Source organism: Telmatherina bonti, assembly GCF_933228915.1.
Source record: "Telmatherina bonti genome assembly, chromosome: 2".
In the NCBI taxonomy this organism is placed as follows: domain Eukaryota; kingdom Metazoa; phylum Chordata; class Actinopteri; order Atheriniformes; family Telmatherinidae; genus Telmatherina; species Telmatherina bonti.
In genome coordinates, this window is record NC_136620.1 from 32,374,688 (window position 1) to 32,400,789 (window position 26,102).

General features: G+C 38.6%; 1 protein-coding gene across 1 annotated transcript in view; it reads left to right on the forward strand.

Moving 5' to 3' along the window:
- LOC306770658 (voltage-dependent calcium channel subunit alpha-2/delta-1) overlaps window positions 1-26,102 on the forward strand; it is a gene marked incomplete at both ends in the record, with an annotated part of 67,789 nt that overhangs the window by 9,077 nt on the left and 32,610 nt on the right. Inside the window, 5 exons of the mRNA XM_079259551.1 lie at window positions 14,155-14,214; window positions 14,833-14,868; window positions 15,767-15,896; window positions 24,214-24,345; window positions 25,877-25,946. Coding sequence (XP_079115677.1) covers window positions 14,155-14,214; window positions 14,833-14,868; window positions 15,767-15,896; window positions 24,214-24,345; window positions 25,877-25,946 — 428 coding nt within the window. The remainder of the gene's footprint in view (window positions 1-14,154; window positions 14,215-14,832; window positions 14,869-15,766; window positions 15,897-24,213; window positions 24,346-25,876; window positions 25,947-26,102) is intronic.

Here is a 26,102-nt window from a genome sequence, read left to right on the forward strand (position 1 = left end):
AAAGACTAGAACATGATATGTTTTCTATTTCAAAGATTACTTCTGTCCAAACTGTCATATAGTCATTTCAGAAATAGCATCCATATGGACAACTATGAAAGAATACCATCAGTGTGTATGTTTTGTGCATGCAGGTTTCATGTTATGTGGTGAACAACACAACAGCTGCTAACATGGACCACAAAATCAACAAAACTGTAAAGGTGATAAGATACATGATGAATTAAGAACATGTAACTCAGACTGACATCACTGCTTTGCTTCCATCTTGGAAAGTGTTGGATTGTAAGGTAACGGAAGGCTCAAAGTGATAATATCACAGTTTCCAGTCGGGAGAACCCAGATGAGTCTGCACAACGAAATCTCTGTATCTTCAATCTACAAGAAGAAAGAACAGTTATGCTACAATCCTAAACAAATGAAGTCAACACATGCCAACATTCCTGAAGCAAGTACGTACAACAGCAGAAATAGCCATGTTTGTAGCTTTGTGCACTTTTCATTGTTTTCATGACTCTTCAGTTTACTGTGCTGGAATTAGATAATCACTGTTTTAGCAGTCCTGACTGCTGTGTGGCCCAGGAAGTCTGTAAAAATTACTTATTTAATGAGAACTATAAAACATTTCCATTGCAACATACATTGCATATTGTAATTACAAGAATGTTTACATATTTAAATAAACAAACAGCTATTTTATTTATAAAGCCATTTCATGTCCATGACAATCCAGTGCTAAACATGAAACATTAACAGCATTACAGATGATGTGAAAATGGCAATGAAATAGTAAAAGGCAAGGCAACAATAAACACACACTCACACACGCACACACACACACACACACACACACACACACACACACACACACACACACACACATATATATATATATATATATATATATATATATATATATATATATATATGTATATATATATATATATATATATATATAGAGAGAGAGAGAGAGAGAGAGAGAGATAGATAGATAGATAGATAGATAGATAGATAGATAGATAGATAGATAGATAGATAGATAGATAGATAGATATTGTGTTGATCCCAATGAATGACGGCTCCATGTAAAAATTAAAAGTAAAAACAAAATCAATCTAAAATGATTAAAGGTAAGAAGTTTAAAAGTCATCTTGCTGATTTCATGTGGATGTGAAGCACCGTGCACCCTATGAGGCCAGGGTGGAGGCACAAATCATAATCTAAAGTTGTACTGAGCAGCTCATTTGAAAATTTGCCATTAAGAGTTTGCTCTGCTTTTTTCACATTTTTTTTTATTTGCTCAAAAAATCTGTAGCTTGGGTTTTTACAGTGAACAGGTTGTTTTTTCAGCACTGGATTATCTTGTCATACCTAATAAATATAATTTATTTCTCAAATATATAAAAAGCAGTATCTAAAACAACAAATTTCTCAGCTTTACTCTTCTCTGTCACCCACCGAGCAGCTTTCATCCTAACAAGCAGTTGGACTGTTGAGTAGAGTTACATTATTGACATCTTGGTTTAAACCACTCGACTGCAACTGGAGCGTTGGGTGACCCATCGAGGGTCACTTTGTAGAGCAGGTCAGCTTCCAGGTATCCAGCCAAGCCAAGCTAAGCCAACTTTATTTATAAAGCACTTTAAAAACAGTAGGAACTGCCCAAAGTGCAGAAGAGTATGTATTGAAGTATACAGGAATGAAATAAGACACGTCTCTCCTTTTTACAAAACGCAGACTTTATCTAAGAAAGCTCAACAAATTTACCTTTTGAAGCAATGAAGGATTTTAACCATCAGCAAACAATTTAAACTATACTGAACTTTATTTAAGAAGCTGCATGGTGGCATGGTGGTTAGCTCTGTGGCCTCACAGCAAGAAGGTTGCTGGTTCAGTCCTAAGGTGGGGCGAGGGTGAGGTTTGGTCTCTGGCCTTTCTGTGTGGAGTTTGCATGTTCTCACCATGTGTGCATGGGTTCTCTCCAGGTACTCCAGTCTCTGCCCACTGTCCAAAGAAATGCATATTAGGTTAATTGGTTACTCTAAATTGCCCTTGTGAGTGTGTGTAAGTGGTTGTTTGTCCTGTGATGGACTGGCAAGCTGTCCAGGGTGTATCCCACCTTTTGCTGCTACTGCTGGGATAGACTCCAGCTTCCCCGTGACCCTTCATTGGATTAAGCAGTTAAAGAAAGAATGAGCTTTATTTATTTAGAATAATATAGCGTTTTGAGTGGAGGGCAATGGATGCTTGCAGGAAGGATCCCCTTCACCTTTTGGTCATGTACTGGATTTGCCTGAACACACTTTATAGTTTCATCACTGTTTTGTGTAGAGGATGCAAAAAATTGGCCAATATTTTCAGCAGCTTGTGCAGCACTCTAGTCTGAACACTTAGCTCCAGCAGCTCATTGGATCTATTCTCACTTTCAGCAGAGTAAACTGCTATACCTCCCTACCCTACCTTTCGGAAAAAGAAAAAAGAAAAAAAAGGGGATACCGTCAAATTTCTCAAGCCACAACCCAGGGAGTAACAATGTACATCTTTATTATTCTGTGTGTGTGCCAGAGGTGGACGGACACTGGAGGTAAATGTGGTAAAAGCTTTGAAGGAAAACACATTGTGAATGTAGCCTGAATAAGTGATTCACCTTGAATCACGGCACCTTGAGGCAGTTGTGTTGAAAATGTTTTACAGGAAAAAAAATGGAAACTGCAGGCTCTTTATTTTTTTCAACACAACATAATCACATTAAAAGATACATTTTGATCATATTTTAAACTGTATAATTATAAGTACAAGATAGTAGCAAAGCTAAGTGTGACATCATTATTTAAGTGTGTTGTTGGATTTTATGATGTATAAAGACTTGAAAGCTCCACACCTTTATTTGTGCAATAATGTTTAAAAAAAAAAAAAAGTGGTCACATGAGGAATATAAATCTCAATAAACAGATGCTACAGATGAGGCTTCACTTTGCCAGCTGTACCCACCATGTTTATTCCTCTGTGTACAGCTTATTGATGTCAGATGCAACATTTGATTGGGCACTGATGTACCAGAAAGATTGTAGCAGACCTCTGATTGAAGACTATCTCATGTGATTTGTGTTTGATCAGTGTTCCACCTCCCAGTGCGAATAGGTTCAGTGTGTGTTGGATGCTCATTTAGGCTGTCTGAAAGTGATATTTCATAAATTTAGAAACCACATTTCTGCTGCAGCAGTTACTTGCTACAGCTTGAACAGCCAGCATGATCATGTGCCTGTACAGTATGTGTGAATCTGTACGATTTGTCTCCTTTCCTGTGGTGAAAAACCCAGTATCCAGTGACTAATGTGCTGGTCTACAGCATTACTTTGAGGAAAACTTCAGCCAGCACTGCTAAAACTCAAACAGACTCAGGTGGTCCTGTTCTCCTCGGGGGAGACTGGATTATGTACTGAGCGTTTGAGTGTTTGCAGTTTATGGAGTCACTCTTTCAGACTCCAAATTTGCCTTTTCCAAACTGTCTTTTCCAAACTGATCATTAAAATGAGAACTTTTAGAATCACTGAAGTGATCAGCATACATGGAACCTGAAAGCTTCTCATACATGAAGCTGATATCCAACCTTTAGGCATGTCTGGGGCATCAGTGTGTATGTGAGCCTCGTCACCATCATATTTTAAATTGTGTTTAGCTTATATTTCTATTTTTCATTAGCTTATATTTGTACTTATTTATATTCCATATCTATTTTTACTTTAATATAGTTTCTAGTATATATTCTGTTTCCTTGTTCTCAGCCACTCGAGACCTCAGTTTCAATTTCGTATCTCTGACATGTGAATGTGAGCTGATATGACAATAAAGTTCCTTGAATCCTTGAATCCTTGAAAGACAGCCATCTTCCAGTTCTGACCGATTCAGCTTGTAGAATTGGCATCCTCTCTGTTGGTAATGGAACTTCATTCACTATGCTGGCCATCCAACAAAGTGAATGAGTGTAGTGGGCAGAGGCAATGATGATAGAAAGGTAATGACTAACTTCAAATGTCACACACAATGTCTTCAATTCCTCCTCTTTTGTTGTCTTCATTTCTTCACAACAAGCCACACTTTTGCAACTACGTGGCCGAACTGATGGCTGTATTAAACTGCAGCCAGAGTGAAGTAAAATGGTTCGGTTTTTCAGTTCCATTCATCTTGAACTGTGTGTTAAGTGCTTCATGTGTTATCTCTGCATATGTCAAATGGAGTCTTTGAGCCTCAGGTGTTGGACCATATTTATATTAATCTGTTGCCTGCTGTTATAGTGTTATAATATTGAGCACAAGATGTGACATTGTGATGTTTTCATGCATGTGTCTATGAGTATGTGTGTGTGTGTGTGTGTGTGTGCAGACGAAATGCAGTAATGAGCAGGGGCTATGATACGATCAGAGATATGCCAGTCTCCAGAGCAGATGTTGCCCAACCTCCCATCTCTGCTGTGTGCTGATCATATTAAGCAGACGCGAGGTGTCTGCATGTGTCTCTCTCTGTGTGGTTTCATATATGTCTATGTGCGATGACAGAAAAGCCAAGGCAGTGGGAGGGCGAAGCACAGATGGGGAATTCTAACTAGACTTGTGGTAGGCTAGAGATGAGTGCCTAATGCAGTCACTGAGAAGAAATTCCAACTGCGTTGATGGATGCTCCGCAGTTATGACCTTTTCCTGCCAAGAGCGGCACTTTCTTTATTTCAACTAGTGATCGATATCAGTTAAATGTGGTACATGTCTTTTTTTCTGTTAAAATTTTGAAACCTTGCGATAATTACAGTAACTGGAATATGACAACATAATGATGACTTAGACTAGCTGAAGTAGCTGTCCGCCTGCCACATCAGATATGCTTACTCGCCACATGTCTTGTTTTAACAGGTTTTATTTTGTTGGGAGAGATGCTTTTTTTCTGGAATTTTTTTTTATAAGCGTGAGTAAACATCTGCTGCTTTATGTGAGTGCTTAATTAATGACAATGATCAATCATTTTTTGGTATTTTGTTCCTAAATGTATTTGCTAGGATTGGAGATACAGTAAATAGGTTGGAATAGAGTTTTTATCTGTTGCAGACACACAGCCTCAAGTGGGTCAGCCACTTGATGCCTGTTTGGCAATTTTACAACAGAATATATTGTCACAAATTTCTGACAGGATGCTGAGGATTATAATCTGAATTTAAATCCTCTTTCCTTTGTAAAAGTTTTACAGAAAGTTTAAACTTTCAAGCTGCCCAATCCTGAATTGTTTTTCTTTCAATTTATGAAATACTATTATTATATTCCTTTCTAAAGCAGGGGCGCTCAGTCGGTCCTCAAGGGTCACTGTCCTGCAGGTTTTCAATGTATCACTGCTCCAACACACTTGGCTTCCATTACATTGATCCAACAGCCAATGAAGTTCTGCATAGTGAGTGATTAGTTTGAGTCTGATGTGTTGAAACAGAGATACAAGGGCTGTGACAGTATGCTTTCCTCCCGATTCGATTCGATTCTGATTTTTTTGGGTGCCGATCCGATTTAAATTGCGATTCTCACGATACATCGATATTGCTGATTTTTGTCCACTTAAAAATGAGCAAAATGTACAAAACTTTTTTGCAAGTAATTTTTAAAAAAAATTTCAATTAGGAAAAAACAACACAGTAGCCAAACCATCATTTTGCTGCTGTAATGCCCAAGAAGACAAGTAAAAAGATCAATAAAAACAGTACAAATGACAAAAAATTTTTAACGGATTACTTTCATTAATTTGAGAAAAAAAAAAAAAAAAATAGATTTTAAAATTGTGAAGCAAAAAAATCCTGATTATAAATTTTTCAATTTGATTTTCCCGCCCCTAAAGGATACATTTAAAACCTGCAGAATTGTGGCCCTTGCGGACCACAGCTGGAAACCCCTAGTCTACAGAATGGCAGTATTACATCAGTTCTTGCCTTTTGGATTTTACCTGACTGCTGCATGTGTTTGGGTTGTCAATACCATCCTATCAAGAAAGATGGAATAGAATCACAAAAAAAAAAAAAAAAAAAAAAAAATCATGAAAAAATACAATAAATAATAAAATCCACTTTCATTGTCATGTTGGGGACAAAGTTTGATACGGTGAATATAGTAAGTTATTTTGGCAGAGAGGAAACTATTGCAAAAGGGTAAAAAAAAAATGCCCTAAATATTAAATATTGTGTTGATCCCAGTGAATGATTAAGTTTCTCCATTGCTTCTCCATGATTAAAATGCCAAAGGTTGCCTGCGCTGACAATGCTTCTTTGCATTTTTAACCTCAAGGTTAATGGCCTTTTAAAAGCAAACCTTTGAGTATTTAGCAGTTAATGTACAAGCCCGCTGCATACCACTGGACCATTGCAACAGCAGTTATACAAATCTGTGCATAACTAGCATCACACTGACAGACCTATTAAAGTCAGCAGGAACCAATAATGCCTTTAAACATCTTCCTTCTCATCATCAGCATGTGTGAACAAGATGAAAATGTGTTCAAGGATCTGCTACTGGACATATAGTTCATTATGAGCGTCCATCTGTATTTATCTATGCACAAGTGAAACTATACAATAAGGTACATAAACATGCTACAGTAGGTGAGATTGCTTCAATACAGTTCTACAAATAGCAAGCGTGATGTTTCTCATGTAAAGCTGATGTGGCGTTTAGATGACTGTTAATTTTAAATTATTTTAAATTATTTTAAGTTATTAAAGGCAGAGTATGTAAGATTTCAAGGCGATTCTTTCCATTACCAGGTGGCAACCACCAGGTCGTAAGCAAAACCACAAAACTGCTACCTCCACAAACAACCACAGGTTGGCAGTAATGAGCTAAACTCACCCCTCACCCCTCCTCCTTGCCAGCTCCAATGAGGGCAGGAATCACTTGTGAGCTGTAGCTCAGAGCCGCTTTGCAAAAAATGGGCTTATACTCCCCCTACTGGTGGAAAAAAAGTACTTTTTTTTTTACTGGTCATAAAACATTCAAGATGGGTCTTTGTCATTAATTAAACTTGTAATTTAATAACGCATCAAATATGGACAGACTGGAACCTCCATGTTTAAAAAAAAACTATCTAATTATGATTGTAGTTATTTTTTTTAGTTAATTTATTTTGAAAATATTCACAATCTTACATACTCTACCTTTAAGGTTCCCATCTTCTTCACATCTGATCACCAGCATTTCCAATGCATTTTTTCCAAACTGCCTGGATGAAACACAAGATACAAGATTTTATTTCCGGTTGTATTACAGTGTATGATTACCAAGAAAATGTCTTTTCTTGGTTGTTTTGTATTTTGTTTTCCTGCAGCACATTTCTCTCACCGTTTTGATGTTGGTGGCTTGCTTTGAAATTCGATCATTCGAGGGACTCTTTAAAACGGTTTAGAGATTAATGCCACTGATGTACACATGCATCAGACACAAGTATAAAGGGAAAGAGTGAAAAAGATCGAATGTGGAGAGCAGCTGTAGATTTACCGCTCCCATCAGAGGCTTTTTTGGCTGCTGAGAGAAGCCACATGGAGCTCCCATAGGTTCTCACAGCTGCACATCTCACCCTTGCTCTCTTTCTCATGCTCTCTCCCTTTACTCGTCTTACCCCTTTCTCTTCGGATCATTGCATCTCCCCCTTTTTTTCAGCCATCCATGCTACTACATCGTATACCTTTGACCAGTTTCTGCCATTTTGTTCAATTTGAAATGAACGGAAGAGCAAAAGTCCACTCCTTTGCCCTTTTCTTTGTCTCACAGACTGTTTTTTTTTTCTTCCTGCATATGATTTATTCTAACACAACACTCCTCTTTTCTCCTCTTTTGTATTTTGCTGTTTTTTATCACCATCTTACTCTTTCTGTTCAATTAAATATCTGGATTTCCTCTGCCGCTTGCTTCTCTTTCCCTTTAATCCCTTTGTTTCGTACTCGTCTTTCATCGATTTCCTTTCTGTTTCTTGTTCTTACACAGACAAGGTGTTTATTTATTAAATATGAAAGTAGTCGAAAGACTTTGATGAGCTTTTAAGACTGATCATGCTGAGTCAGTGCTGTTTTTTTTCCTCTTTCTCTTACATCTTTGTCTTGCATTATTTTTCCTCTCTCTGACCCACCGTACCCTGCCCATTTTTTGCTTTCCTGTCATCCCTTTGAGCTGGAACTTATGGTAAAATGGAAACCAGCATTCAGAAATGTGAACATGTCAGGTATGAGGAAGTGAAAGAAAAGGTGAGAGCTGATGTGCAGGATCTGTTAGACTCACATGAATCCAGCGTTTTTGTCTGTGTAGTGGGACAGTGTGTACGGATTGCCCATTGATTTTAGGCATGTGGAGCCAACTCCCCCTCCACACACATACACACTCCCACATACACCTTCACACTCACACACATACACCCACAAAAGGCGTCTGAGATGTGGAGTTTAGCAGAGCCTGTCTCATCTTCCCTGTCTATCCTTTAAGCTGTGCTCTGCTTTCTCACTAAATGCATGGTGGGCTGCCGGGCTGCCCTGGCAGAATGACAATAAGACTGGTGAGAGTCGGGTAGAAATATCTCTCAGTGGGGCTCTCAGTACTCCAGTGCCAGCACAGGCTAATCTCAGGTTTTGCTTCCAATTGCAGTGGATCTCATACATCTTCTACATCCTTCTGTCCAGGACATTGTACACAAAACTACCTTTAGACATCTGAACTCCTAATAACCCTCAACTCTCCATGCATATGTACATCCACCCACGCCGTAATGTTATTTTTTATTCATTCCTTTGCTATTGCATTTTAATTAATACCCACTAATTATTAATTAGGATTACTTGGGGTTTTTTTCCCCCTTTTTATTATAGTTGTATTTTTAGCCAGTATAATCTAAGCTTGTTCTCATATAAACCTGTTCTTTGAATGAATTTATTATGGATTTCTTCCCGTCTGCACCAGTTTTTTTTTTTTTTTCTTTTGTTTCAGTGAACCGCCTCATTCTGTAAAAGCTACTTCACTTCCTTACTTTGACTCAATGGCCAATCTCACTGTATACATGCAGTCCTAAATCCCATAAGGCTGAAGGGGAATAATGGCTCTTCTCAGTTCTGTGGTCATCCATTGAAAGAGTGGACTCATTATTGCATAGAGCTTTTACGGAAAGTGAAAAAGGAGACTAATGAGCAGTTAGATCAAACATGCTACAGACACTGTTGTGCACTCCCATTAAGCAAAACACTTGAGTGCTGAATTTGTTTCAACTGACTTCTAATCAATTGGCAGAAATGGCAACTTGCAGCAGCAAGTAATGAACTCTTACACAAGTTCAGAGAGGCTGGCTGTCACTCAATTAACAATCTCATCAAATCTGGACTTTGTAGTTTACAACTGAAGCCATTCTTCTGTTATTTTCTCTTAGATGGCTTGATAACGTCTCTGTATGTTTGTGTTTTAGGAAGAGAGAGACAGAGAAAGAGATTAAGAAGGAGACAGAGAATGATAGAAGGGGTAATTAGGTATCTTTGCTCACACACCCATTTTCACCCTCCCCCATGTCTCCCAGAGGGGAGAGGAGCCTCGTCAAAGGCCTGTCATGAATTTTTAACAACCCTGTCGGTCTGCTCTCTTGAGAGGTGTGTGTATGTGTGCAGATCTGCATGTTCATGTGTGTATACATTGTGAGGGAAAATGGTATTTTCACACAGGACATTGTCTTCCGATACATCATTGTAGGACAAATTGGTCAAAATGATATGTGATATGTCAGATATCCAACTGCTCTTCCTGATATTCATCTTTCATATCGCAGACAGCGATGTTCCAGAAGAGATTTGTAATCAATATCCCTATGCTTCATGACCATATTTCTGAAAATATTGAAATTATTGATTCAAACTGAGCATATTTTGAGAGGTAATTTTAATGTATGCTAAAGTGTTTGAGTTTGGTTAATCTGATGTGAACTTGATATGACTTTAAATGGTTGATATTTGATATTCAGCTCATAAAAAGAAACACTTATAGAGGTTTTGTAGGAGGCTTTTTAACCTGTGCCTACGACAGTGTATTGAACTTTTTCCATTAAACTTTTATAGGATGCAATTACAAAGAAGTTTAATAGCTGACAAAGTCATCAAAGCCTTGGTTCATTTGTAGAAGAGGCATTCTTTTCTTATTGTATAGGTATGGGCAAAATTATGGCATACTTTCTGTTGATGAAAAAAAAATCCCACAATTGTTCCTGAAACATCTTAAAACTGACAAAAGTTGTAACAAAAAAAAAAAAAAAAAAAAAAAAACTTTACTGAAAAATGTACTACTGAAAATCAAACATGGCTTGGAATTGTTGTTCAACAGTATAACTTAAAACAGGGGTGTCCTCAAGGGTCGCTGTCCTGCATGTTTTTGATGTTTGTCTGTTTGGGCACACACATCTTCAAGTTCTGTACAATGACTGATTCTTTTGAGTCAGGTATTTTTGAGCAGGGGTACATGAAAAACCTGCAGGATTATGGCCCAGAGACTGGACCTGGGCACCACTGATTTAACAAAACAAACTAATGAAACAGGCCTGAACAGAAATACAGACACCCTTAACTTATATTTTGTTGCACAAACTTTTGACGCAGTCATACAACTTCTGTAACTGTCAATGAGACTTGCACACTTGTCAACAGGTATTTTTGGGGCACTCTATTTGAGCAAACTGCACCAGTTGTCGCAGGTTTGAAGGGAGCCTTCTGCAGGCGGCATCTTTCAGCTCCTTAAACAGATGTTCAAACAAGGTTCATAGAAGTCATCTTCAGAATAGTCAGTGTGTTACTCTTTGCCATTCTTGGGTGTTCTTACTTGTGACTGAGACTGAGCTCTCTGAGACCAGGCAGCTCGTTTTGCTACAGGACACCTTTATAGTCTGGAGATTTCATTGTGTCCTACACAGATTTAAGACACTGTCTTCCAGATGCAGCAAAACAGCTCCAGAACATAAACCATGCCTCCTTTGTGCTTCGCAGTAGGGACGGTGTTCTTTTCTTTGTGTGCTTCATTTCTGCATCTGTGACCATAGCGCTGATGTTCCTTGTGTCATCTCCCAAGGACAATCTCCCAGGAGCTTTGTGGCTTGTGGAAAAAAAATTCCAGTCTCACTTTTTTATAATGTGCTTTTAACAGGGATGTGGTGCTTGGTCATCTCCTATGGTGTCCTCTTTGGCTCCAACAGCAGTGAAGAGTACAATCTGACGTCTACCTTGGAGTTCACCCTTAATGTCTTTGGAGGATGTTCTGAGGTCTTTAATTACCATTTGTGTTGGCCCGCTCTGCAATTTCTTATCTTTTTTCCTCTTACACCCACATCCAGGGAGGTTTGCTACAGTCCTGTGCACCTTCTGGAAAATATGTGCAACCGCAGTCATGCTTGCTTGTGACTTTCTTTCTAATTCATTCATTCATTCATTTTCTGAACCGCTTATTCCAATTCAGGGTCGCGGGGAAGCTGGAGCCTATCCCAGTCGGCTTTGGGTGACAGGCAGGGTACACCCTGGACAGCTTGCCAGTCCATCGCAGGGCCACACACAGAGAGACGAACAACCACACTCATGCTCACACTCACTCCTAGGGGCAATTTAGAGTGACCAATTAACCTAATATGCATGTCTTTGGATGGTGGGAGGAAGCCAGAGTACCTGGAGAGAACCCACGCATACACGGGGAGAACATGCAAACTCCACACAGAAAGGCCACTGCCCAAACCAGCCAAGGATCGAACCAGCGACCTTCTTGCTGTGAGGCCACAGTGCTAACCACTGTGCCACCGTGCAGCCCTCTTTCTTTCTAATATCCTTTTATTTTTTATTTCTGATATCCTGACGCAATTATCTCTCACTTTCTGTGGTCCATGTTCAGTATGAAACACACCTTGTCATCAGGCGGCACAGTGTATACTACTTGTTACTCTTTAAATAGGCAGACCGCCTGATTTCAAGTTTGAAAATACCTGTGATGCTAATTAGCATTATCTTTTATGTTTTTAGAATTGCCTTTATTTTTGTCAAGGTCCGTTTTATTAGCTTGTTTAAAAAATTATAATATATATATATATATATATGTATATACCCATATTGTAAACAACTATTCATAAGCAATGTCTGTTATGCAATGTTAGAGCCATGTTACGCTCTTGTAGTATGATAGACATCATCTTACAATAGTTTTATTTTAAATAAAATTTGATTAGATGTATATAGCAATACACAACCGGTATAATGCTGTACTATCTGAGACGATATGGATTAATGCTGAGCAACAGGAACAATGCACAGCTAAAAAAAAAAACACCAGGTTGTGACATACAACATGCACATTTTTTTTGTAAATGAGGTGGATCATGCATAATAATTTTAACATCACTACTTTGTATTGGGTGCTGAGTGCAGGTTTGTTTATGGCTAGAACAGTGTGTATATTTAGCTGCTGACATCCAGCGCAGAGGAGGTGGAGACAGGTCTGGAATGGAGCCCAGGACCGGAGGAAAAAAGCATGGGACTGTTGATCAAGAATGGAACTGCCGACAGCAGACGCTCGGTCATGGAAACGCACAGACGAGACCATGCCCACGCTCAGAAAGAACACAGAATGACAGATACTATAAACATCCAGTTCTGACATGCATATTATTCTTTCCTGCTTCCACAGTCCAACTGATGCAGATCACACGTAGAAGAAGCAATAAAAGTAGTTTGCTGGTATTTCTACAAATTGCTTTTATGTATTCAAACTGCTTCCTTAGTGGACTTTCTCCATATCTTTTGTTACAATTTTATGATGAAGGAATTCAGTGTTTCAGAAGGGTTGTTTTCTTGAAGGGCATTTCTTTCCTCCACTTAATTTCCATTGCCCAGTAAAAACCAAGAAGGCAGGTCATGACTAGGTCAAAATTGGATTCCTATGTGTTTGCATGTATTTTGCACTACACAGCTTTCTGCTGAAGCTTCCAGCTCTTTTTGTTATTGCCTGCTACTTGCCATACAATACTGTTAGTCTGTTTGTCTAACAACTGATCCGCCCATCTCCTGCTATCGTATCAGAGCCGGTGATGGTTTGGCAGTCATGTTGAAATAGTATAGCAAAGGTGTGGATTTGTTAATGCAACTTTACCTGCCCAATAAGCCAACTTTTGTAGGTGGGTTGCAGTTTGTTGGATAATCACTAGCTGCCTCTGGCATCGACATGACAGTCCATTAGCACTGGTGCTGTTCAACAGTGTCCTGCAGAATTTATAAGTGATGTCTAGAAGATGTAACATTATGTTCCTTGTCAGAAGCGAGCCTTCGCACCGCTAACAATCCTCTTGTCAGCATAATATGAAAGGTAATAAAGTAAGCCAACTGAAGCTTTGTCTGTGTAGTGCAAATGTTGAGAAGTGTTGCATTATGTATACATTTTAGAAATGTGAACGCAAAATTCAGAAGTTATAATAAAACCTTTTTTATTAAAAGAAGCCATGCTTTTCCCTGATAAATTGCTTTATTTTTACTCTTTTTGTTGCTATTGCTGTTTTTATATTTTCCTCCTGCAGTGCACGTTTCTGATTTTATTTTTCCAAACCTTCTCCTTATGACTCTGTTCATGCATGCATGTACTGCAAAAGAGATGCGTAGCTGTAAAGGTGAGGTTAATAACATCTATATCCCCTTTGTTATTCGGCAGTATCCAGTCTGATTGACAGCCTCTCAATCGGTAATCCATTTGCTCTTGAGTTTATCCAGTGATCCGCCATCTCTTAGAGCGCTGACCCCAACTTTTCTTCATTTCACTCTTTGTTTCACACGGTCAAGCACACACACCCACGCACACATGCACATTTTCCTATGTTTCAACCTTTTCATAATGACATACTGATACGCTGTTGTCTGGCCTTTAGTGGGCAGTGAGTTCTGCAAGACTGTGAAATCCCTGTGGTTTGAGCTCTGCAAGTGACATTATAATAATTTCTCTCTCTCTCTCTCTCTCTCTCTCCATAACAGTCCCAGTGATGTATCTTAACATAATGGTCTGATGTTCAGGTTCTCTTATATCAAACAGATGCTCCAAAAGAAAGATACACAGGACATTTTTTTAATCTAAACCCCAACCAAATTTCTCTCCCCAGAAATTGGCCTCAGCTGCTGAAGTGTTCCAGATGAATCATGTGTGGAAAGATGAGTTTGAGGTAAACAGAAGAAAAACATGCACACCACAACATACACACATGCTATGAAAAAAAAGGGGGAAAAAAGAGCTAAATAAACAAAAACACACAGATAATCAGTCTGACAGTCTGAATTTCATTTTATTCTGTCTGTTATTGGGAGTGATTACAACATCAGTGGTCAGTGGGTTCATTGTACATTATGTCCTTCCTGTCAGGTGGTACAACATCCTAAGAGACTCAGTGGCAGTTTTAATAAAGAATAAAATGTTGGTCAGGAAATAACATAGAGTATGTTAGTTTTGTGTTTAAGCTTAAAAAGAAGTCCCCAGTGTTCTGTTAATGGCAGGAAAATGCATCCCTGGAGCTTGTGCAATTGGCACACAAGAACATGTATAAAAAGGAACACTTACACAATCAGCATAAGCCTTCATTTTCATTTAGCACATTCCAGTGTCAACAGTGCCACAAACTAACCATTAGCCAAGGGTTGTGCATGTCTACAAAGAAAAATAACAAAACACACACATTCTGGAAGAGCGCAAGCTTTTCATGACAACATAAATATGCCACTTCTTTGTGCAACACCGTGAAGAATCCAGAGCCTAATATTTCTGCTTCTTTATGACTTGTTTACAGGATGAGGAAATTTCTTACTACAATGCAAAGGACAATGTAAGTGTGATTTTTTTTTTCCCTTTTGTCTATTTGCTCACCTTTTGCTGAAGCCCACACACAGGTCACACTCAGACATGGGCCAGTAATAAGCTTTTACCACCCAACACTCTCCCTATCCTGCCCTCTTCACCTCCTCATCTCCTTTCCATCCCATGTTTCCTTTCTGCTATTCACCATTCTCATCTTTTTTTTCACCCTCACTTTGTATCAGTGTCTCAGCTTTTTACTGCAGTACCCCTTTCTTTCATATTCTGCCTTTTCTTCCCATAGAGCCTCCTCTCTAAGTCTCCGTTCCTCCCACTATCTCTTAGGTGAAGAGGTCTTTGCCATGTTTCTCCTCTAATTGACAGATGAGATGTATGAGTTGGCTACGTTGTTGCTTTATTAGGAAGCAAGTGTTCACACAATCCCTCCCTTCCCCCCTTTTTTTTCTTTCTCTCAACACCTCACTACCTCTGCATTCTTTCATATCTCTTCATGCTTTTCACCCTATATCTCTCTGTCTCTATGGCTCTCATTGATGTAAATTGCCCAACACACACCAGGAGTTATAAATCTGCACATAGACAATTTGGGTGTCTGCTGCTCTTCCTCCCAAGTGGGGATGGTATAAAAGAAAATGGCAAGGCATTATTGAGCAAACAGTCTATAATGCTTTCTTTTTAATGTGAGTGTGGAAGGTGTAAAAATGTATGTAATGATGTAATTACTTCAGACAGGCTTTGTTGAAGATGTGGAGTCAGAATATTTTTTGTGCAAATGCTTTCACGTGAACAACAATGTTGTTTATTGTGTGAAAAGGCTTTTCTTCTGCAAATATTATGAACGGGCTTGATATGCTATCTCAAAGTTGTGGTCAGAACTCCTTGGTTCATTTTGAATTTTTCCCCCTTAGCTGGATTCAAATGATACAGAAGCAAGAAAATACAGGATTCGGCCAGACTTTAAAGAGGACCTCTTGTTTAAACGACTGACAGATCACAACCACACGGCTGTCCACATTCCCACTGACATCTATGATGGCTGTGAGTACACACATGCACACATATACACCCACATACACGCTCAGACCCAAGTGGTAACCATGGATACAGCAGACACACCAACCCATTATTTAAATGTTGTTTACAGCTTGTGCCTCTGTCTAACTTGCCCGTAGCTAAATAATGGTTTTAAAAATAAGTGAAACAGCATAATAGGATCTTCTCTAGGCTACTATGCTGCTGTATCTAAACCAAGTGTGACCTTGGGATGTAGGCAAACAGAGGGTCTGAGAACTGAAATTGCTTAAGGTGTGAGCTCATTTATTTATATTTTTCATTTCTTCAAGTTATTTTCAACAAAGTTTCTTGTAAAACTATTTATTAGCATGGAAATATATGCAGTTTTGTGGCATTGAATTGAGAATATTTTGAACTTTGAGGATAAATAAATAAAATAAATAGCACACTTTAAATTTCAGATTCTTGCTTAATTTGTGCTTTTGGATAATTTTGATTTGTTGCTATTGACTGAGAGAGAAAAATAATAGAAGTTAATCTTAAACACTTGGCAATGTATGATACAAACTGCACGCCAGTTTCCCTCAAGATCTGTGCAGATAAAGAGCTAGCATGCTAAAATAGGTGCCAAACACAAACATAAGAATGGCTAAACAAAAAAAACAACTCAAAGTAAGGAAAAACTATTCATTTATGACACAATGTGTACTTTTCCATTGGTCTAACTCTCTAAAAAAAATTATATAGTTCCTAGTTACTCTGCATTTTTAACAAAAATGAGTGTGCCTTGAAAAATAGTCAGGTGTGTCATGGGAAATGATCTTATTCAATATATTTTAACAAAATATCTACATATTGTTAATATTGGCTACAGAGTTTTTTTTCAGCATGATCGGTTTGTGGTGTGGCCTGTAATCATTTCGATAAAAACAATGTACCTTGGCTCTGAAAAGGTTGAAAAACACGGCGCTATAAAGTACTGAGGTCATTCTCAACATATAGGTTTAATTTACAGCCTAAGGATGCACTTCAGAACTTTTCAGAAGTTTTAGCCCAATAACCCCCAGCTGCAGCCTGCAAAATGGAGCTGGGCTAGATATTGGGCAGAGTTGGAGATCAAACAGGCGTGGTTAAAAGTTTTAAGGGGGCGTGGTTTGATGTACAATGGGCGTGGTTAGATGGGCAATGGGTGTTAGGGGTTAGGGGTAGGATTAGCAATGGCCACCAATCAAAATGTCGAAGGGGCGGGGTTGGACATCCAGCCCCATCCAATATCCAGCCCCCCCTCATTCTCCAGTCTGCAGCCAAGACCCTCTCAGTTTCTGTGATGTGCCCCATATTGGTGGCTAATTCACTGGCATCCATGTTGGATTCTAAGCTCTTTCCGGCCAGTAACAGACAGTCTTGTCTTGACTCATCTCTTGCTCCCTTTTTTTCTCTTTCTTTTTCTCTTTTCCTCCAATATGTCCTCTCACATTTCTTTACTGAGTTAGCCATGTATTCAAAATGGTCTATGTGTTGATATCAAGCAGCAACCTCCGGCGGTTAAAAGTGAAGCCTATGCGGAAGTGCATAAAACTGCAGTTCACCCTTCATCCGCTAGGGGCTGGCTCCAAAACAGAGCAAATCCCCATAGACTCCCATGTTAAAAAGGCCAACTTCACAGCAGAAATAAACATGTTTACAGCCTGGTTCAAAAATCGATTTTCGGTTTATAGGTCAGGTTTACCTTCATGACAACTGTGGGGGGAGTGAATTTTTTTCTAACTTGCCCGTTTTAAAATAATTTAATCTCGAAGTTCTGCATATTTATGGGCGTGTCCTTTTGATTGACAGGTACCAATCTCTGGCTTTAAGTCAGAAGAACGTGGAACAACTGTGGTTTTTAGCCGGTTAACAACGTGACCTGGGTTTAGTCAATTTACCTCCGTTAGCTGGTTAGCTCCCGTTATCTCGGGGTTAGCTTGGTTAGGTCTTAGCTACAGAAAGCTCGGAGTTTGCTCGATGTCAATCATCTGCCATGACGCTCACGCCTCCCCTCTCAGTTCCACCTCTTTGCCCATATTTGTATTTTCCGGGCAAGACGATGCGCATGACGCTGCCAACATGGCGATGGTAGGAACCGCCCACCGAGCTTCAATTCAGCTCTTCAGAAACCGATGGGTGACATCACAGAGGCTCCGTCCATCTCTTTATATACAGTCTATGGTTAAATATACAGTCTAGCACATGCAGTGCACAGAGTGAAACTCAGGTGCAACAACGCAGCGTCTCGGCAGAAATAGCCTTGGGAAACTGCTGGGCAGCAATGGCATCAGAAATGTGTGCAATAAATGTCACCGTGCAATCAAATTAGTCATGAATGCAGAGTTTTAAGGTCAAAGAGTTATAAAGTGCATCTTTAAAATGGAAATATTTTAATCAACGCAGAATACTCACTATGTTCTTCTTTTGAGCTACTCATATCCTGAATGTTATTTAATTACTGATAAACGTTGAGAAGCCTCAGATATGAACTGTTTAGGTTTCATAAAACATTACATTATTAGATGTCAGTTCCCTGTATTTTGTATGTCTAAGGCAGTATATAGTGTGTTGAAATACCACACTTATTACTTTGCTTTCATACAATGAAAGAACGACTGTGGGACAGCAGAGGTTCCTTTAATGTTAGCTGCTGAAATATTAAAATAAAGTCCTAATGCTAATGTTAATGTGGCCTAATGGAACGAAAATGCTTGTTATAGCCTTCCTCTAAACATGTTCAGTAAGCCCTCTGTGGACATGACCTCATGTTTAACAAAAGTCCATGTTGTTCAGACAGATGGTCTTGTCAAGAAAACACACTGCTGAATTAATTAAAAGTATTCTTAGTACATAGTACAGAGAGATGTACAATTCATTTTGGATTATAATTAAACTTTAACTTTAGTCAGAGAATTGAAATTGATGAGAGAAACATTACGACCTGTTTGCGACATGCATGCTGTGATGTTGTGAAACCTTGCACCTGTTGCAACAATAAGGTGCTGGCATCTGGAAAATCTGTTCCTAGAGCACAGAAACATAGTGATCTTTACACCCCGTGCAATGCTAGGTGGAATTCTGACTTTAACCGTTAAAATGAAGGAAGCATGGATACCTTCACCACATATAAACCGTATTCTGAGTTTTCTGTGCAGGCCACAGTTTCTTTACTTTTGTTGTTATGTGTTTATTTGTTTTGCTTCTCTTTTTTTTTACCTTCATCCTCCCATCAACTGACCTTGTCTCTTGCGCTTTCATTAGCTGTGGCGCCTCTCCTCGTCGATGGCTCACTTACAATTACTCTGCCACCGGCTCCTCCAGGGTATTCAATCAGAGCCTGCATGTTTCCATGATGCTCTCAAACCCCATCTTTGAAATGTTCACACCGCTGATGAAGGCACCTGTTGTCGTATACTACGGAAATACCATGGCCTGGAATCAGGGTATTAGGGATTACGCTGTTACAGAACATTGGTGTACTATTTCTTCCTAAAAGCATGTTTCTGATCATTTCATCCTGGTGTGGTGACATTTACCTAGAGTGTTTTAGAGAAATTGGGCTCTCTCGAGTCATTCTGACATTAGCAAAGCTCAAGTTGAATGTCAATGACTTAAGGACGGCCTGCTGAATATCTGAACTGTGCTTTGAATTATACATAATTCTGATGATGTTTTACTGTCTTTTTACATTTTTGTCTCTGGAGTGATAGTATAATTATGTGACTTGGAAGGAGAGCTACTAATGCTAAAGTGTTTTTATCAAAGAGGTAATCATCACAGCAGAGGTTCCAACTGAGACACAATTATAAAAGTCTAGGTACAGGACGGTTTTTTGAACCACAAGTCTGCTTTATTGCTTGTTAACTTGTTTTTGTGCACTTTTGCGGTGTTTATGCGAGATTGGGTCTCTGTGTGTATGTATGTAATAGTTAGGAAAGTAATTAGTGAACAGAGGAATGTGGTGCGTCAGCAGTGACTTGGAGGGGGAGCAGGATGGAGTGACTTCCTCAGCATGGATTCCAGCCTGCTGGGGAACCGTCTGGCTCCAAGGTTACATGTACAACCCTTCTGCTGACCCCCAGACAGAAGGGCAGAAATGAGGGACAGAGATTGGGATGGATAGACGTCAGGGTTTCTAATTTGTAAAAATGCAAGTCTGGTTTATTAGCATACTATTGAACTTGCTGTGACTTTGTCATTGTCTTGCCTTAGATACCTTTGTGACCAGAATCCGGGCAGGGTGCCATGACTCATCACGCTCTCTTCTTAGCAACAATGCAGTTTATTGGTAGCTGTTAATAAGTATGCAGAGATGCTCTGAGCCTCTGAGATTTATCCAGCATCAAAGTCTGATCTAAGCTAGATGAAGGAAACCATAGCTGTGTTTGAGAGAGAGAGAGAGAGAGAGAGAGAGAGAGAGAGAGAGAGAACCTAAAACAGGGTGTGAAGAGCAATTTCTGCCCACACTAACAAATAATCTTTCCCTACAAGTTAGTTTTCAGGCTTAGATGGGTTTTTAGGATTGATGTGGGTGAGAAAAGGGAATTAGATTAATGCCAGTACTGATGGCAACAAGCTTAACAATGAACATATTCAAAGAGAAAAATGGCAATAGGAATCAGCGTGTTTGAGCTTGGTTTATATGACTACATATCCAGGAGAAAAAGAGATAGCAGATTCATATGATGTTGCAGTTCCAGCTCTCCGATTTGCTCTCTACCCATATAAATGTTCCAGGAATAGCCTTTGCTCAGCTGGAGAAGATTGGATTTCTCAGTAAAGTGGGTGATGAGTTTATAAAATCACTATCACATGTGCGAGCTGAGCATTGGACAGGATACAGTCATTCAGATGACAAAAAGATCACAAAAGCCAAATCTGCTTGTTCATTGAAGGACGGAGTGCTCAAGGCTGAATCTGAATGAGAAAGACACAGAGAGAGAGAGAGAAGCGAAAATGGTTGCATTCAGAGGATGCAAATGCAGATGTTGAACAGGTGAGCTTAACATGTAAGATAATATTGCTCACATATCCAAGTTAGATTAAAAAAAATCTCCCTTTTGATATTTTATTCCAACATGTCATTTTTGAAAAATCCCTAAACTGCATCAATGCAAGAATAACCATTAGTAACAGTCATAATGTTATCTATCTATCTATCTATCTATCTATCTATCTATCTATCTATCTATCTATCTATCTATCTATCTATCTATCTATCTATCTATCTATCTATCTATATCTATCTATCTATCTATCTATCTATCTATCTATCTATCTATCTATCTATCTATCTATCTATCTATCTATCTATCTATCTACACTAGTTGCAAGGATCATTTTGCACATGTATGTAAGAATTTGGAACTCTTTAAAAAGTACCTTTCACAGAAAAGTTGCCACAAAGTGCTTCACTGAGAAAGTAGCCAATAAAATTCACAACTACTTAAAATACATGTAATAAAATATATAAAAAAGTATAAAATGTAGATTCAGTCATAAGAAGCCAAGTCTACCTAAGGGTTGTTGGTATTAAAAATGTTTTCAGTGGCTTAATCTTTACTCTGTAAGGATAGGAGCAGGTTATAATCTTTGCTTGGAAAAATCCGTCCCATCAAGTCCCCAAGCGAGTGTGACGAACCGTTAATAGGACGTATATACAACTAAAACAGGTTAGAGTTTGACTCGTGTAGAGACTTTTAAGGCTAAAACCAAGTTTTCAAAATTAATTTTAAAGTGAATCATTATAAAATCTGATATCAAACTAACTTTTATTGAAAAGCAGTTTCTTCATCCCATCAACCATAGTTTAAAGAGAAAACAGTCATGTATCACTTTACGACATGGGAAGTACATGGTACTTGTTGGGGCATCATTTCCTGTAAATCCCACAGGTTTAGCAGGATTGCATTGAGTTTAAAATGCTGTATGTTTAATGGCACAGTGACATATTATTATGCACATTTTTGGAGCCATCGCTGCCCAGCAGCTTTCCAAGGCCGAGAAACTGCAGCTCCCATTTGGTTCCAGGATGCCACGTTACTTTGCAACTGAGTTGGGTTATTCGCACCACATCACACACCCAGCAAGCAGATATCAACACATCGACCATTTTGAAAGCACACAATGGCTGATTCAGCAAATAAACACAAGATGACATTATATGAGGAAAAGAGGAAAAGAGATTGAGAAAGGATCAGGTTAAAACACGAGAGTCCAAATGGGACTGAAGGTCTGGAGAGAGTTTACGGTGCAGGATGAATGCAAGATGGATGCTGAATGAGCCGTTGTTAGAGGTTGCTTCACTGATAAGAGCCGCCACTGTTCTGTTGTTCTTTGTTAAGATTTATTGGAAAAATAACAACCTTAAACAAACCTAAAAAGTTTTTTTTTCCCTCACTGCATCTTCCTGTGTACGTGTACATAGTTTTCTTCTCCCAGTTGTACAGAAAGAAATCAAAGTCTGCTGTTTTTCATTTTAAGGATTACAACAGTTAATTGTTCATTGTCAAAAATAACAGTTACATCCATCTTCTAGAAATCTAGCTTAATTCACTTTGAGTTTTTTAGTAAACGATCTAGCTCCTGTGATGTCCCACACATTTAAAGTGTTAACTGGATGTAGATACAGTTTGGCATCAAAGCCACATTCGGTGCAGCCAAGGAATTCATTAGTGACAGGGAAATTATGTGCAACCAGAGGATGCTGTACCCTCTTAAAAAGCAGCAGGACTGTTTAGCTTATTAAATGTTATGACTAACTCAGAAGTGTTCAAAACCAGTGGAGATTAAAGAAAAACCTTACAAGCGAAGGCTTCGGCTTTGCCTTGGTTGCGCTACATTTTGGTCATTAATTCCAGAATATGCATGTGCATATTACCTGTTTGCCAATCAGCTAATCAGCCTCTGTAAATAGTGAGGTTGTACGGTGCTTTTTCTATATCCATCTTTCATCATTCATCCCAACTCAGAGGTTCTACATATAGAGTCTCTTCTCAATGTCTAACGAAGGGCCGTGGTGTTATTTCCTCCCCCCCTTTGCCTTTAATATCCTGAGCTTGATGAGAGAAACACGCTAATTGCACATACACGGCATGCTTTTTTTTCTTTTCTTCTTCTCGCTTCCTATACTGTGATAAAATACATGCACTTCTGGCAACCAAGCCTTCATTAACTTTCCCCTCAAGAGACGTGCATGCAAATGAACAGTGTTTGCTTTGCACATCAATGAGCCACGTCACACCCAATACAGGGTATCAGTGTGTCCTAAACATATGCACATTTACACAACAACTCACTCGGGTTAAAAAATAAAAGTACATATTCTTAGATATATGTTAAATTATGTGTTAAAATAAAGAAGAAAAGGAGAAATGGAAGCTTGTTAAGCAGAAGAGCAGTAGACAGACAGACAGAGGGAAGATTGAGCTTGGGCAGCTCATGTTGTGTCTCCATCCATCATAGTGAGGGTTAGGTGTCTCTGAGCTGTCTGGGTGCTGTGCCATTACATCCATAATGCCTGTTGTCTCTCACAACACACACTATCAATCACATGCATGCACTGATTCACACACAAGCAGACACACATTACACATACAGGTCTTTCAGGTAAAATTAACCACTGTTTCATTTTGGTACTTGCCGCAAAACTATTCATTGCTATTTTTGACTAAATATGTGCTCAAGCTTATGTGCTGGACAAATATTTGTTCACATGTCCTGCTGGGCAAGTGGACTAAGACTGAGAGAGGCTGTGTGAATATTAATGAATGTGTTAATCCTGGGGCGTTCACATGTCTTCAACCGTGACGTTCTTACAGGCACTTTTATGTCCTCTGCATGTATTACAGAAGCCATAAATATATTGGTACATGCAATTTCTGTACGAGCAAAATCAAAAACTAGTCATGATTTACTAACACAAATCTGAGCTACTGATTAAGTGGGCTGGTCATTTTGCCATTTTGGCATCATCAGTACTGGCAGTCATGAGCTTTCACAGTTGTAGAGAAATGTGTTTGATTTTCTTTTAGAAGATTTATTTTTTGTTTTGTGCATTAAAAAAAAACTACTCAAGTTGCCAGAAAGAATACAATCACAATAATACCCAACAGTTTTAATGTGTTACTGTTGTTAAGTTTACTACAAAAAAACTAATTCACTGATTCACCTCTATTAACTGTCATTAGCCTTTGAAAACACAACTTAGTGGACCTCTAGCAGACTGTTTTTTATGCACACTTACTTTTAATTTGAGTTGGTTTTGACATAAAGTATGTATTTGTTTATATCTTTGCTTTGGTGGAATTTGCAGCTACCATTGTGCTGAATGAGCTCAACTGGACGGAGGCACTGGAAGATGTTTTTAAGAAGAATAGAAAGGATGACCCGACCCTTCTCTGGCAGGTCTTTGGTAGTGCTACAGGCCTGGCTCGATATTACCCAGGTAAAATGAAAACAACCAAAAAAAACCTAACAAACAGGTACCTGCTTTGTATGACTTTGAAACTGTGTGAACCTTCCATCTTTATCATATCAGGTGGGCATGGGTAGATTCATTAATGGTTTTTCTTCCTGTTTTTGTTTTTCTACTGGGATTATGTAAAGTACTTATGAGTAGTCAGTGTCTTATCTGCAGTAGACAGCGGATGCTCTGAGTCTATAGAATCATAAGCTTTCCTAATGGGCAAGCTAAAGTCTAAAGCTACCCACAAGGGGTTTCCTGGAAGAGCACATTTTCCCATCTAAAACAACAGAAATCTAAAAAAAAAAGTCACTGCCTTTTGAGAAATTGTTATACTTAAAGTGATTTACACTTTAGCATCTGTGTTACTAGTTTACTTAGTGACTATGTTATGAAACAGGAGCTCCATTGCCCCTACCATTGGTTGCACTGCAGCTCTGTTCTTTAACCCACTACAGGAAATAATTATAGAGTTTGACCAGCAGGTCTAATCCCAAAACAACTATTAGTTGAGGAAGAATGAGTGACAACAATGTGTAAAGTAAATTAGGAAGTTGATATATTTTCTGATGACTGAAATATGCATTGCTCTTCAGTGTTGTTTGGTTTATCAAGACCTCATCCACAATTTGAGCACTGCAATTGAACTGTTTCCTCAATGCAACAAAAGGAGATTTGACATCTAATTATAGCGCAATAAGCCAAAAAAGTTAAATATATATGTGCATGTGGAGCAACCTTCAGGTGATACGTTCAAGATTAAGTAAGTTAAAGTAGTGGAGGTGTAAAATTGTTTTCATTAAGTGTTAGCTTAATCCACTTTAACTTTTTTAAAGGTTCGAGTTGTTTTGGATGAAAAATTCACTTTTTGTTTTGTTCCCCTTGTGGGAGCTTTGAGTTTCAACTTGTCAGTTGAAAAGAAAAGGATTTAAAGATAGTTCACACTGCCACAACAAGAAATTAAAAAGAAAGTAAAAGACAAAATAATCTAAATCTTTTCAATCACGGTTATGTTCACACATAATTTCTATTCATGATACTTTTTGTCATCAGAGACTTGGATCTAAGCTTTATGGGAAAAACCTGCTAAATGTGCTAAATGATTTAATTTGATTTATTTGCATGGCAGGCAATGACAAAGCCTTGTGATGAGTTTTTTTTTTTCATGGTGCTGCTCATTAATAGAAGGCAAAACATAACAGAGTCCGGTTCTCTGCACACCTCATTTTAGACAAACATTTGATGTAATTTCCTCTCTTTTAACTGCTGCAACATAGTGAGCAATTATGAGCATAAAACAAGTTACAATGTGACAGATTTAGGATTTTGTCACACAAACCAACTGTCACAACAAAATGTGGCGTGTTGTGTCCACAGTGAGTCATCGCTTAGTTTAGAACGACATTATCATACTAGAGTGTGTGAGTCTTGCATTCAGATGTTTCATAAACACCAAAATAGAAATGAGAGTTTATTCCTTTTAATTACTGTATGATGTGATCTCCTTTAATAGCCTCTCCGTGGATGGATTCTCGTAAGACTCCCAGTAAAATTGATCTTTATGACGTCCGCAGGAGGCCGTGGTAAGAAAACTGCTCAGCGCTGATTAGGATGCTGACATTTTACATGATTGAACTTACATGAGATACTATATGTGTGATTACTTTATGTATGATTTATTTCTTCCCAGAAACAAATATGGCATTTTGAATTTTACATTGTGTGCATGTGGAACTGTA